Source organism: Zonotrichia albicollis, chromosome 4, assembly GCF_047830755.1.
Source record: "Zonotrichia albicollis isolate bZonAlb1 chromosome 4, bZonAlb1.hap1, whole genome shotgun sequence".
NCBI classification, from domain to species: domain Eukaryota; kingdom Metazoa; phylum Chordata; class Aves; order Passeriformes; family Passerellidae; genus Zonotrichia; species Zonotrichia albicollis.
This window is the reverse complement of record NC_133822.1, coordinates 23829060-23844703: the sequence shown is the minus strand read 5'-3', so window position 1 is coordinate 23844703 and position 15644 is coordinate 23829060. Positions and strand designations below refer to the sequence as shown.

Here is a 15644-nt window from a genome sequence, read left to right as displayed (position 1 = left end):
AATTAAACCTGATATAGCAGAACCCTAGGAGGTAAGAATAATAAGCTAATGGCATATTTTCTTAAAGGTTTGAATGTTTTCCAATTAATATGTTTTCTGTCAGGTTGGCATGCCGTCTCCATCCTTTTCTTAAGTGTGGCTTATGATCCAGTGGAGGCATGTTTAGAATCATCCTGGATCTCCTTCACCTCATCCTATACTCAATGAACTGAAGCCTTGTGCTCTTTTGGGAAGACTAGTACATAAATTAATGCTGGGCAGCCATACTGTCTTTTATTAAATAGTTTCAGATATTGTAGAGAAATAGACTGTGCAAGGTAGTTTTAGAGTAGTAACTAAAATGGGAAGTGAAGCATTCATGGAATATAACACATATAATAACACCTGGATTTAGAATTAATTGTACAGACAAAAGGTATCCAGAAGCACATAGGATGCTGAATAATGGAGTTTTTAATTTTTTTAATCAAGCCTTGCAGTTCAAGTCTTATCTTTACATATATACAAAATTATCTATATGAGCAGTGGAAATGCTAAACAGGATCAGCAAAAGTCTTTCAGGGCACAGATTCTGTTCACTGCAATTGTACAGTGAATTCAGTGTACACTGAATTTGTCCTATTGGATGTTATCAGAGGCTACTGAGACACAAGCCGTTATTAAAGTTCAGATGAGGAATATAGAGTAAAAAAGTAAATCCTGAGCTGGCAGTGTCTGAATAAATGCCTGTTTACATAACCCCTTCCCTCTGCATCTGAATTTCACCAGTGTGGTGTTAAAGGCCTTCCAAGTGGTGCTTGGAAGAGAGCTCTTCTTTGGTCCCATGTATGCTGAGGGATCTTCTGGGATATGGTTGCCTCCTCCTCTGCCAGGATGAGGATCATAAAGCAGGTTCTTGAGTTATAAAGGGCTGAAATACACTTCAGGCTATAAACACCAGTGGGGTTCTGCTGCCCTTTCAGGCACAGGGATGATGGGATGCATTGGGTGGTGACAAAGATGTTCAGATGTGCAGTGCTCACCTTTCAGACAATGCTTATTGCTGCCATCCATGGAGTTCTATTATATAATGCTGCTCAGTGAACTTTGAATCATGTCTTTCCTTCTATACAACTTTCTTGACAGGCAGCAGAAATATTTAGTCCAGCTTGTCCTGGTCAGAACATCTTACATTGCAGTGAGTAGGAGACCTTCACACTGTAAGCCTCTGATTTGATTTGACATTTCAGATGGGAAGGTGCAAGAAGTGGTAGATGACATTTATTGGAAGACAAGAGGATGTTATAGGTAAGGGAACATCATGTCACAATACCCTCCCAAAGGAAATTCAAATATGTGCTGACCCAGCAGTAGATGGGATGAGAAATTCTCATCCCACACCTTAATACATTTAAATATACACCAGCTCTGGGTCTAAGCTAGGGTCACATGAATTTATAACAATCTAACTTTATTTGGTGTGGGGAAAAAATAATAGATGCTTTTAGATCTATAGGGGTTTTCCCTACTCTGTTCTGCTGCCCTGTTCCGTAAGTTGGGCTGGCTTCTGCCATTTTTAATTTCTTCATTAAAGTACATCATATGCATGTCTTAAGAGAAATACAATGAATCTGAGCTCAAGTGCTTGGATAATAATTACCTTTGAGACTTGACTAGAATAACTTAATTCCTCATTCAAGATCATGCTGGCAACAGGTCATCTCACTGCTAACTTTCCCATAGCTGGAGCTATTGGCATACTCTGACCCTTCCAGATGGGTACTGGGAATAAGCAAAGGGAAGGCTGGGACTGGAGAGAACTTGGTCCCTTCTCAGTTTCTGGTTCCCTCCATCCTGTTTCAAGGGCATTTATCCTTCCAGTGTTTTTATCTGCTGTGAAATGTGTTGCTGGTTGGTACAGAGCATCTGCAGCGATGCTGAGATTCTAGCCCAAAGTTGTTGGCTGAAGTACTTTTGAGTGCAGCAAGACCTTGATGCACCAGAAATGAATTACTGTAGTGTTTGTGGAGAGGTGCTCAATGCCCAAGCCTTCTGTACACAAGGGCATATGATGGTATTGGAAAACTCATTACTGGATAAGTAAGGGCACAGACCAGTCAACTGGAAAAATATTTTTTGATCACATCCACCAACTTTTTCTATTTCAAATACTTCTTCAAGAATAATTTCCTTCTGGCAGGAGAAACCACTTATGATTTCAGACAGCTGTGGAGAGATTAACAATATCTGTGGTTTGTAGGCTTTAGAATGACCAAATTGTGCTTTTGCTCATATTGGATTTCACAGTACAGTTGTCTGATCTTCTTATCACCATCTTTATCTTCCTTTTCCTTCTAGTTGTCTTTCAGTTTGTTTGACTACTCAAGGACACCTTTTAAAATATCTACATAATGTTTAATTTCTCAAGGCCTTTATTTGATTGAAGCCCTCATGTACAATAGGAAGTCCAGTTACAGTAGTGCAGCAAACAGCCTTGTGAGGGAAGGGCAGTGAGCTGTGCAGTCTTTTGTCCCTCTGAATGTGTACTCCTTTACAAAGGAAGATGAAGTATCTTTGCAATTTAGTCATGGCAGCTCACAAGTTAATAATTTGAGCAAGGACTGTCTGGGAAATGACTGCACAGGGAAAGAGCATGGCCAAACATGAAGCTGTTCCTCACTTCAGAAAGACATTATATAAATGCCTGTATAATTTAATGGTCTCTACTCACCAGGAAAAAAATCCTCAATGTTTATTTCAAGGTAGTTTTTTGTGGCTTTTGTCATCAGACTATATGATCCAAGTAGTTATTCAGTTGGTAGAGTTTGAGGCAAGAGAAATTACGGACTTGCCAGGAGAAACTCTGTTCACTTAGGGATGATCTCATCTGTTAGCTTTGCTCTGCACTTACATTTAATAACTGCAGGGGATCTTTGTCTCTGAAAGACTTTATGTATGAACTGATGTCTTGAAAATATCTTTATTACAATCACAGTACCCTATTCTTTTTCTTGAAATAACTAGAATAGGGACAGCATAAAAAAAAATTAATCTTAGAGAATCTAGAGTATAAGGATGTAGTTAAAATAGTATCTTTCTACCAAAGAGAGAATAGGTTGAAAGTCTTCTGTTTGCATAGTTTTAAAGTCTCAACAGAGTTCTTGATGGATGGAGTCCTTGATGGATGGAGGTAGTCTGTTTCATCAGCACAGGATGTAGAAAGAAGTTTATGGGAATAGCAGCGTGTCTTTCTGGTCTATCCATGCTGTAGTCTACTCATAGGGGAAAAAGCCCAGCCTAGTTGCAAAGCTGATGTTGGATTTCTTCCCCACTTATTTCTTTGATAGGCTAGTTTTCTGCTGGTATTTCTGCTTTTGCAACTGAGATAATTTCAAATGCTGTGGTTTCTCCTAGTTACCTTTAATTTAAAATGTGCAAAATGGGATCTATGCTAAGGGGGGCACCTTTCCCAAATTTAAAGCAAGCCAAATCACCTTTATATATAACATAGTAGGAAAAATACATCTTAATTTCAACTTATAAGCAAAATGCCTTTTTACCAAAAGGGAAAAAATTGTTTCCTTAGTTTAGTTCTATAAATCTCTACCATATGATTCTTGCCACAAACTTTGTGCTTCTTTCTCATTTCTCTTCATCACAACTTATTATGTTCCAGTAAAGCTTGTGAAACTCTGTCTGCCACCCCCACACTTAGTTGCAGGACAAAACCTACATGAAAATGATATCATAAAGATGTTGCATGGCTTGTATAAATCCTTATTTTCAGTTTTTTGTTTTTTTTTTTTTTGCAAGAGACTGCTCTATGCAAGCCCAAGACCTCCTGTAAGTGGGTTCTTCTGGGAGATTTGTCTGGGTTAGGTCTCAGCCTTATTTCCTCAATGTTGCATGCAAGCATCTCAATGATTCTGTCATGTTGTGATTTCTGCTGCTTAAACATGAGGTTGAAGTGCTACAAGGAAGTTAAATGCTTTCTCCAGCTCAGCTATTTGTGGTGCTTGCTGTAAACTAACAGGGGATACAGAGAAGAGCTTCTGTTCCTCTCACTTTAAGGAGGGGACTGAATGTGTCTAGAAAGCCACATTTGCATTGCAAAGCAGCATGTAAAAGAGCTTTCCAAGGCAGAGATAGGCACCTCAGACTTCACTGCATGTGATCACAGATACTCAGCAGGATGAGTGGTATCAGTGGATCCACCCTTATTTTCTTCTTGGCCATCTGGGACCCTCCTTCTTAGACATCCATTTGAAATGGGTTTTGAAGCTGGTTGATGAAACACCAAGCTCCATGGGAGCATCTTACTATGAGAATCATAGGGTGTACATTGATATAAAGAACCCTGTCCATGGAATAGCTTTTGCTGTGCTTTTTCTTTGGCTTGACAGCAGTGCTGAGATATTGCTTTGTTCCATGAGCTATTGGGTCATCAGTGAGTTTTTACTGGTAATTGCTGTCTCACTGACTTTTTATTGATCATTTAATTTCTGCCTCCAAACATGTGGGAGCAAATATTTTTCAGTCCTTTTAACCTCCTTAACTTTTCATTTGTGCTCTGCTTCCCTCTCCCCTGTGGCCAGCCCAAAGCAAATAGGTGGACAAAAAGATTAATAGAAGCAAGGAGATGCCTTCCTCCTCTCAAGTGCCCTGTGGCTTGGAGACTGTTATTAATAGCTGAAGTAAAAAAGTGTTTCATAACCCTCTTCTTGCTCCTGCTTCCTTGCCAGCCCCCTTTCCTTGGTCCCTGGAGAGAAAGTGTGAGCTCATCACTTTCCAATGCAAATTCAGCTTTTGGTCTCATACTTGGATTCTTTTCTTATCATGGGTGGAATATTTATCTTCTGCCAGCTGGTGGCTTTAAGCAAGCTGCTATTTGCTGGGCTATCCAGAGACCATGTGAGGAACAGGCCTGGCAAAAGCTGCTTGAGCACTTTATTTTTTCTCTACTCTGAAAATGTTGCTGTCTGCTCAATATGTGTGCACATGTCTTCTGCACCTCTGTCTTTGCTCACACAGTGGTTGAAAAGAAAATTTAGACATTTTGGTGTGGAATCAGTAATTGAAATGGAGGTGTAACTGTCTGAAATCTGTGGAAGTTGCTCTGTGGAATCTGGTCACATAAAGCCCACGCACAACAAAGCTGTTGTGTGTCTGGAGATTCATTATCTTCAGGGATGGCTTCCTTTTCATGTGTGCACTGGATCTGATGTTTTCTATAACATCAAGAGATGTTATAGAAAGAGATCTAGTGGGTCAGTACTGAAAGGGTGCTGGCAGAGCTTGCCAGATGACCTGGTAAGAATGGGAATGGCACAATGTTATTTATTACCCCATTTCTGTATGGATAGTACAGTATGGTGGATCCTTTCAACCATCCCCCCTTGCTAAATTTTTACAAGACTGCTTTACCAGCTGAGCATTGCCTAACAAGTTTGACTAAGCTGGAGGCTCTGAGAGAGTCTTTATTTGCAAGTGAAGGGAGATGAGCTGTAGAAGAAAAATGGAAGGAAAAAAGAGCATCGCAGTTCTGCTTCTCACTCTGGAAAAATGTTTGCTCTCTTTCCTAGTGAAAATCTTTAAGCTGTTCATTCTGTTAATGCATTTTCTGGGTCTGAGCCATTTTGTGGACAAAATATTTATTTTATGTCTCATCCTTTCAGTTGCTCTCTACTCAGTGGATACAGGCAAGCTTCTCCTTCAGGTAAAACAGAGGATGCTGCTACCTTGAGTATGTTTTCCTGAAGTTCTGTGTTCATTGCATTTTTTGGTGGTCAGTAAAGCCATCTACATATAAAAAGCAAGTTGAAATAAGATTGTATATTGTAATATCCACTTAATAGTCACTGGCAGCCTAACAGGCCACAGACTTTCTGCATTTTACCCCAGAGAAGTGAATCTATAGGTGTGTAATGTTCTTGTAAGTACTTTTATAGTTACACTTAAGTACAGTTAGGAAATTGTTTATTTTCATGTGGATAATTGTTTCTGAAGTGAAAAGCATGCAAGGGGACAGAATGACTTGTGAAAATTTAATGCTGCTGGTGGTTTCAGTTGAAAAAAAAGGATGAAATTTAGAAAAATGTAAAATTTTCAGGGTTTTTCAGAATTTCAATTGAAATACAGTTTTAAAGTTATTCTTTTAAGGCATCACATTAAGTTACGAATTAATACAGTTTTGCGGCTCTATGGAACTTCTCTGGTGACCTGAAGCTTTGGCTGGTTTTTTTCCCTTGTGTGATATGACAGGGTTGAATTTAAAAGAAACAATTTGTGCTTAGGACTTAATGTTCACCTTGTGTTTTCAAGGAGGGGATGTTACTTCAAACTGGCCCTGCTCCTGTACCGTTAGTTGCATTTCCATTAGCACATCTTCTGATTTAACTTTATTTGTGAGGAATCTAATGGGCATCATCTCACAGCACATTGTGTTCTGAACCAAAGCACGGTAACTAGACATGATCAGGTGGTCATTTCCAGAAGTGCTCTCCTGATCCATGTCACTTGTTCCCATAGGCACGTTCATTGTCTCTCCCAATGTGTGACCCTTGCGTCTGTCTGCAAATGGGAAAGGGCACTGCATCAGATCCCTCTTTGATTTACTCAGATATCCAGGAGGTGAGCAGAACCTGACTGTGCACCTCTACCCACATGCAGGAGAAGGCAGCTAGGAGCTGGCAAGTGAGTCTTTAAACCAACAGACACAAACCCCAGTTCATCAGCTGAAGGGGAGGCATCAGCCCAGTTCCTTGGCAGCTCACAGCAAGCAGCAATGAGCACCAGGAGTTGTTTCACTTTATCTAGGGCAAGTAGCAACAGAAGTCCTACTGGCCGATCAAGCTGAACCTCAGTGCAGGATGATGCCAGAGCCAGTTAGGAAGAAACATCTCTTGTTCTTATAGTTTGGCCCATGCTGCAACTGAAAAATCTATGTTGAGCTTCATTAATTAGAACATTGGCTTCTATTTATGCATATAAGTTAATGAATATTCACCAAACATGTTGATTAAGGTGGTGATTCTTGCATGTTCTTCCTAGATTTTTAGCCCTTTACTCTGAGGTATTCTATTATTTGAAATATTAATGTGACACCAAGGGAATTTCTGATTAGGTAAAAGGGGTATTTGTCACTATCCTGGAAAAATCCCTTTGCCAGGATTTCTTCTGCTGGGAAGCAGAGAAGCCTCAGAAAAGAATAAAAACAATTATCTGATTGCTTCTCTCTGTTTTGCTGCTTTGGAATATGGTCTGGAGATTGTTTACCAACTGGTCAATGTTGGATTGGTTTAGTGTGAATTGTTTTTGTTTAATGACCAATCACCATCAGCTGTCGGACCCTGAGGAGTCAGTCAAGAGTTTTTCGTTATTCATTCTTGTTAAGCCTTCTGTCTGTATCCTTTATCTTTCCTTAGTATAGTTTTAGTATGGCATTCTTTAATATAATATCATAAAATAATAAATCAGCCTTCTGAGAACCTCAGCCTTCTCAGATTCCTCATCTCTCACCTCGTCCTTGGGACCCCTCACAAACTCAACAGGCATTCAGACATTGGAATAGGTGCTCAAGGATGTGCATCTCCATTCTTGGAGGTATTCAAAACTTGATTGGACAAGGCCCTGAGCAACATGAACTATCTTTGGATCTGATTTTAACTTTGAAGTTGCCCCTCTTTTGAGCAGGGCATTGGGCTGGTTGACATCTAGAGAACACTTCTAACACACGTAATTCTGCAGTTAATGTAGAAAAATGGTGTTCCTACATATTTGATATGAATCTATTTATAGATCTGGAAAAACTATGTAACCAGTACTTTGATGGTTAGTATTACTCCAGAAGTAATAAAATAATCCTGTTAAAGGTGTTGCAATATTTTTTAATAAGTATCTGATTTCATTTAAAAAGTCATCTGGAGTTCATTAACTAGTCAGCATATCTGATTGCATGATTGCAATCTGATTGCAGACTCTGATTGCGAGTATGTCATAGCAGCTGGTCAAAGTAGAACTTAATTTCTCCTTCTATCCTCCTCCAAGGTTTAATTTGACCAGTTAATTCATTCTAAAGCTGCAAGTCTTGCCTATATTAAGGTACCTCCAGATGAGTTTTGATGACTCATAAGACATGATTAAAGTAACTGAGGGCAGTGCTTACATCTCAGGGTGATAATTCTGAAATGGCACCAGCTTGAATTGCCAGTGCTAATTTGAAGGATGAAAAAATGTTGACACAAGTAAATAATGAACTTTTCCAGGTGAGAGAAGATTTTTAACAAAATAGTAGATACATATGCCACATGGAATTGCTTTTTGTTATCAAATTTTGGTCCTAATTATGATTGTAGCCTCTGGAAACCTAACTGAAGTGTTATGCTAAGAAAAACAACCCACTGTGAGCTTCCTCTGCTCTACAGATTTTCTGAAGATAATGTGAAACACTTAGAGGCTAAATGGCCAATCTACATCTCTTTGTTTGTTATGGAGATAGTCACCCAATGAGGGACCAGTAACCAAACCATGGAATTAAGGCAATCTCTCATACTGAATGCAGTTTCTCAAAGTTAAGAGCAAATATATGTAGTGAGTGCAGTTTGCAAGCCAGAGGCTAAGATTTCTTTTGCTAGGAAATGTTTGTGTAGTAATTCTCAAATAGATTTGTGAAATTAGAACTAGAACAAAGGGTGCATTTTGTGGAATTTTTTGCTTCAAAACAGTTCATCCAGGGGTATCTGCAACACAGGAGAAGGAAAAGCTGCCTGGGGGTAGCAAAGGCTCAGAATATTCACACCAGTCTTTTCAGGGAAGCTCATAATATCAAAAGCTTTGACAGGAAATGTAGTAAAACAAATACTAATTTTACAGCTGGATCCTTCTTAGAAACAATTATGCATACTATAAGAGAAGAATGGGTACCCCCTGGTTCAGATCTCTGCATGTTGCAGAATGAAAGGTGACTCTCAGTCCTAATTTGTGCAGTCTGGAATGGCTATACCATAGCTCATCCAGAGAGAGTGAGTGAGCTGCTGGCTCCCTGCATCTCAGTTTCCTGATTGCTCTAACCCAGGGACTGCTGCAGAGAATCTTAGTGTGGGAGAAATTTTTATCTCCACCTGGAAGTCCTCTAGCTACTGAAGGTAACTTATTCACGTTGGCATTGGGTTAATCTGTACTTGAACCTTTAAGGATGGCCCCACAATCTGCAGCCCTGAGAGCTGAGGTGGGGGGAAGTGAGAAATATTCTAGTCCTCAGGAGAGGAATACTCAGATAACGCATGCAAGTAAATCTGTGCCATCTTGGCCTTAATCTGAAGTGATATTGCTGTCACCCAACTGCTCTCACAGGTTACCAGTTTGATGAAAGGCCATGTCAAGGACTGCTTTCTGTTACCAGCTCTCAGATGGCTTGGTCTGTATTATGCATAATACTAAACCATGATCACACTGACACTGTAAATTCATGAAACTCAGCAACCACCTTTGCAGAAGTCAAATTGACCAGGGCAAATGCCTCTGGGTGCTTCTGAGATCCACCATTTACAACAGAAATAACCAATACCTTGGTGGCATTTTGAATTTCCGTTCTATTTTTTTAAATTAACCATGGTAAAAACTGCTGCTTGGAGCAGTTTGAAAGAGTTTAAATATCATACTTAAGGGAGTGGTGGGGGCACAGTGGTGAAGAAATACTGGTCTAAAAGTTCTGAAAAATTTTGTGTTGACCTACCAGACAAATGCAGCCTGGACATCAGACTAGGATCTTAATTGATCTCAACCTTCTTCTGCTTAGAGTGGGATAATGGCTCAGTCATTCCCTGCATTACAAAACAGTTTGAGGCCTCTACTGGGATGGTGTTTACAACTCCAGTAATGCAGTGGTAGCTGAGCTAACATCCATCAGGATGTTAGTTGGTAAAGTTCTCAAAACCGAATAGAAAAACATCAGTGTTTTCAGGTGGTATTTCTCCAGTGGCCTGGGTTAAAAGTTTTTCTCATAATGGAGAGAAGAGGAACTATTATGGGCTAAGGTGATAGTAGGGAGCAATGATAAGCAGATAGGAGAAGGAAGCTGAGCAGCTAAGTGAGTCAATAAGAGGAGGTGCATGTTTGATGCTGTGAATACTTAGCTGCTCAGGATGAAGCTATCTCGAGTTTCCTTATCTCCAGTTTGTCATCTGACCATTGCAGGAACAGGGGGTTGCCAGCCACAGTTAACAGCTGCTGAATCCCCTGAGCATCTGTGCTTGTGATGATGGCATGGCAGAGGTTTGCTCTGCATGGTTTTAGTTGCGTCCTTCTACTGATCCTTTTCTTAGCACTCTATTGGAAAATGTCAGCTACTTTTCTTTAGGATTTTCAGCAAGCATTTCCCTTTGGTCAGAGAAATATAGGATATACTGCTTCTGTCTCTGGAGGAGCTTTGTGGTGGTTTTTGTGTTTCTTGTGGACATCTATAACTCTTGCTTTGGTGGCTCCTAGCTAAAAAAAACCCCACTCACTGCTTTGCTCTATAAATACTGTTCCCAATTATTGGAGCAAAGTGCAGAGCAAAGCTGCAGTTGCATTTGGTCTAAGTTTGTTCTGGAGGCTGAAAATGCTCCATAAATTAATTGCAGTTACCCTATTGAGGGTATGGAGGGGAAAGCTTGCTTTTCTTCCTATTCCAGAGACTGGATTGAGCATAGCTAGTAATTCTTCTGAAGGTAAAGATTTTGTAGCATTTTTCTGAGAAGGCTTTCCAGCAGAGCAGTAATTCTGATTCTTGCTGCTCTTGATGCTTGAACATTGTTCTCTTCTGTGTGGAGCAACTAGGAAAACATCAGAAGTATAAAATCATCACTGCTTATAAACTTGCCCTTCTCCTAATTTTTATTTCCAGATCCAGGCAATTGAAGGCCTTTTTCCTAAGTTCAAAAGCTGATTGTCACTTCTAGTTTGATATATGCTGGTGAAGTTGCATTGACTCAGAAGAGTCATTGTCCTGCACTTGTGAGAGTGGGTTTAAATAAATGGTTCATGTTTAAATGCCAAGCAATCACAAGCATTGTCATTTTGGACCATGAAAACCTTGAGTTTCTCACTAAGGTGCTGCCTTCTTCTGCTGGGTGGACACCATTGCTCCCTGGCGGAGCTGGCAGCGCTTCAGTGCCCTCTGATCTGCCATGCAAAATGCTGTCCCATGTCCTGTTTGCCCACCCTGGTTGATAGTGGTCCTAAAGCTGTTTTTGTGTGTTGAAGTCTCATTAGAGCCATGGGGAAGGAAGTATAAGCCCCAAATTATGGATATGGTCAAGTGATGACCTGAATTCAGCCAATAATCTCTTTCTGCTTTAGACTTTGGTGATAAAAGTGATATTGAGCAGCTTGCTGCATTACCACCAGAAGTCTTTGCAGAATTAGAAATCTGATGGAACTTACCAGAAATTTGCCTTTTTGGTTCCAGAAAAGCTGCAAATAGAACAGGAGTTGTTCTCCCTTCCTTCTGGAAGCTTTTATTTTGTATCTTGGCTGTCTCTTTCTACTATTCTGTATAAATCTCTTGTTTGGGCAGGTATCTGATAACTTAAAGATTAATTTCTGACAAATAAGCATTTGTTATTTTCTTGCTGATACTTCTAATCTATAAAAGCAACCTAGCAAAAGGGAATAGGAAAACCTATAAGAAGGCAAGGTTGTGATTTGGGGATTTTTTTAAAGCTCTTTGCACACTAGCTGTCTTTTTATTTAAATACTATTCTTAGTTTGAAACTTTAATTCTGGGCGTACATTTGGTGCCCAGATGGTGCAGACTCACACAGAAGCCCATCACGCTGTCAGGGCAGGCGGATACATATGTAAATATTTTGCCTTTTCCCCCTATAATATTTGGCTTTGTCTAATCTAATTGCTGTCAAAGGCAGAATGTGAAGAATACTCACAAGAAGCAAACAATGAGGACCTCAAATGTTTATACTGCACTAACTCTGGAAGATGCTGGTAGGCTGTGATGTAATTAATAACTTGTTTCACAGGTTTTCTTCATGCTGTGAATTCATGGTCTATAATCTAAGTTCATGCCAAATAGTATCTTACAACCCTTAGTAGAAACCTGTGTTTGCAGTGGTTTAAAAGCATTTTTTACCCTGTGGAACTGTTGATATAAGGCTAATGGGTCTGCCTTTTCAGTTCAGGCTAGCAGTAAGAGTCCTCTACCTGCCTCCTTGTCTATAGCGCTCTCTATTATTTATATAATTCATTGCTTCATTTAATTTATTCTATTGAGTGCTTGTCTTAATGTATTTTTAATACGTAAAAGCATTTCCAGCATAGCTGCTTCTCTGACTAGTGGTAGCTAGTAACAAACAGCGTGGCCAACCGCATTAAGGATACCTATTTAGGTATCAAAGGCCTGAGCCAAAATAACATAATGTTAGTGGGAAAATGACTTCCATGAGCTTTGATTCTGACAGCTCAGTGAGAGGGTCTAATAAGCCAGTGTTAGCAGAGAATGCTGGCAAAAGCAATGTAGGAAACCTGACTGACTTTCATCAATACAAGAACAGTTACACAGTTACAGGTGTCTGATCAGATGTGAAATTTGCCTAGGCAATAATTCATGGAAAGCATCAGACTACACCAGACTCTTTCTTCTAAGGATACTAACTATGCCGAGAGATGCCAGGAGATCAGATCCTGGAGGGGCAATTATTGTACAGAAAGGAAAGTATTTGTAAAACGAGATCTAATGATGTGACCAGAAGACATCAGAAGCAGCACATGGTGTTTTTTTCTATGGAGCATAGGTGAAATCCAGAAAATAGAGGGGAAAAAAAATTGCCCATTTCAACCACTGATATTGCTATCTGAGCCTCACTGTTCAGAGATGCCAATGAATTCCATCTCTGAACCTGCTGTAAGAGTGTCTAAGTGCCTTCAAGGGACAGTGTAACGTGTCCCCCTGCTGAAGGGTGGAAAGGGTTAGGAAATTGTTCACTACCTATATGTATAATTTTTCTGTGTTGCTTTTTATTTAAGGGAGGATCAAAGGTGTTTGCTTTGTGTATTCCTGAGGTATGGGCATTGAGTCGTGACCATGATAGCACAGAAAGCTAAGACATGAGTTTGTAGCTTCTATACATTAACTGCATGGCAGTTGCTAGCTCACAGCTCAGGGAAGAATTTGCCACACGGATACCTCATGGTGAAAGCCGGCACTGGCAGCTACTCCAGTCTGGAAGCTCCCCAGAATGTGTGAAAGATAAACTTCCCATAAGTTTGGATCTGAGCTTACATGTCATGGGCTGGAGAGTGTGCTGGTTGTCATAGTGGGCAGGGATGGTAGGGATTGCTTTGCTCCTAGGCTTTGCTTTTGGTTGTCAAACCCCTCTGGCCTGTAGCTGGCAGGACATGTTACATTTGTTTAACCACATTTTCTGCATTTTGCCTTTCAGGAGCAATTGAGCGGTGCTCGTACATCAAGTACCACTACTCCTCAGCCACCATCCCCAAGAACCTTACGTACAACATCACCAAGACAATCCGCCAGGATGAGTGGCACGCCTTGCGTAAGTGTTGCTGCCGTTCTTCACCTTCTCCTCGTGTGCAGGCTCCCTGGTAAATGAGAGCAGAGGCTTTGAGTGGCAGCTTGCTCAGAGCCCTCATCTCACATCCAGTTTGTTGTGTAGCAGACGGATCGATTTGTTCTTGGGACCTACATCTCTGTTTCTGCTGCTGACTGGAAATTCTGCTGAGGCATGAGAATGCAGCAGTGGGGAAAAGGCATTTGTATGCAGAGATTAATACTGAGTTAAATACAAAAATGAATAACAAAATCAATGCCCTATTTTTTAATTCAGTGGAATGCTCTGTACGTGAGCACATTCTCATGCCATTGCTGCTGAGTTTCCTGCTTCCAGGAGAATTCATTGCTGGCTTTTATTATAGAATGTTTCCCACTGCCAGCAGCTCCTGTGTGAGTGTGGCATCACTCTCCTTTGAAGATCTTGAAAGAGAATTGCTGCACCCTTTAAGGCACAAGGAAGGAGCTTAGCCCTCAGTGATAACTGTAGCCAGTGGTCACCAACTTGTAATGCTTGCTGAAGTGACAAGATCTGACAGGGATGGAATTGCCTTGGGATGTATTGGCTGACCTTAAATCTTGTCTCTCTCTCATCTTGGAGATGGAAAAGGGTTTTCACTGATAAAATGCATGAGGTAGAATTTCACAAGGAAGGAAACTACTGTTCTTGTTACTACATAGTTGTGGGGACTGATGAATATCCTGAGCAGCTCTGTTTTGGTGGAAGCAGTTAAATCTCCTTGAAGGTGGCAGTGGTTGAGGCAATACTGGTTCTGACTGAGAACTTTGAAAGGTGATAGTGAGCTTCTACACTGTCAGTTTGAGAGCTGTGCCAGACCTGTGGTGTTCCTATGGCTTTCAGTATGTTTCACTCTTCCCCTGTGTCGTTCTTGCCTTGAGAGGGTCCTTTTAAGCTCAGAGGAGAAGGTGCAATGCTATAATTTTTTTTCCCTGCGTGGGTGAGATTCAGTGATGCTTGTAGGCCTTCCTAGTACACTCTGGTTAAGAGTTAAGAACATTCTAGAGAGTCTTGCTAAATGCCTGTTGGTTTTTTTTTAAATGTGTCCATGTGGATAAATACCTATTTTTATTGTGATATGACAACAAAGGAATAATTGAACTTATGCCTCTCTGCAGGTTGTAAGAGGCTGGTCTTGCAAAGTACTGTGTTATGGTAATTTGTCCCTGAAATCAGAAGATCAGAAGGTTCAGTTTACTTCAGGTTTTCTCCTACCACCTGTCTTCTCTGCTGGTGTTAGTTTCATGTTGACATAAAACGTAAAAGTGCTCTTCTATGGGCAAAAAAAAAGTGCACCCACCACACAAGACATCTTCTGTTTGGGCTCATAGGGCAGTAGCAAGGGGCTTTGGTTTATGCTTTGTGTATGTGTGGTTTTGCTTTGTGTATGTGTTGAGTAACAATGACTTATCTGCAACTATTTGCTGGGAATCTCACTGTTCAAAAATTATTTTCTAAAATTCATCTTTATCTCAGCAATGGCTCAAAGAAAGGGTTATACACTTGGTCATCTAAGGCTGTGTGCACCCTTTGGTAGGATCAGCAAGTTCCCAAGCTTTGAGGGTTGGTAGGGCATTTGTCAGTCTCCAAAGGTGCAATCTAGACACTGCTCACATATTTATGTTTCTGGTGTGGTCTGAAGCACTCTCAGGGTGAGGCTGCTTGTCTCTTCCCTGTAAAGGGTACATTGAGTGTACCTCCTATTTCTGACCCAAATTTTCTTGCCAGTTTCAGGACTCAGATAAGTGTAGAGAGATGTAGATAGAACTGATATCTGAAGGCAGAAGAGTAGAGAAATACTTTGCTGAAGCTCTCTTCTCCTGAGCAGTTGGTGCAACAGAGTGCTTTGTTATAAAGGGTAATCCCACTGGTGGTTCTGGAGATCACTACATTTAAAAATGAACTGAATCTATATGACTATTTCCTGTGTACAAACAGTAACCTGTTTTAAAAGACAAGGCCAATACCAATCTTTTAAATTGTGGTTTGGTTGAGGGGATTTTTCTCCCTTTGCATTGCAATAGACCAAGTAGGATAAGTCTCTTCAGAAAGTCCTTGTGATTTTAGCCCCTGTCTTAGCAG

The 15644-nt window shown here is 40.5% G+C and overlaps 1 protein-coding gene across 1 annotated transcript in view; it reads left to right on the top strand.

The window, feature by feature from the left end:
* Positions 1-15644, top strand: part of TMEM178B (transmembrane protein 178B) — a 222502-nt gene that overhangs the window by 44231 nt on the left and 162627 nt on the right. The window contains exon 2 of the mRNA XM_026790817.2: positions 13416-13529. Within this exon, the coding sequence (XP_026646618.1) occupies positions 13416-13529 (114 nt within the window). The remainder of the gene's footprint in view (positions 1-13415; positions 13530-15644) is intronic.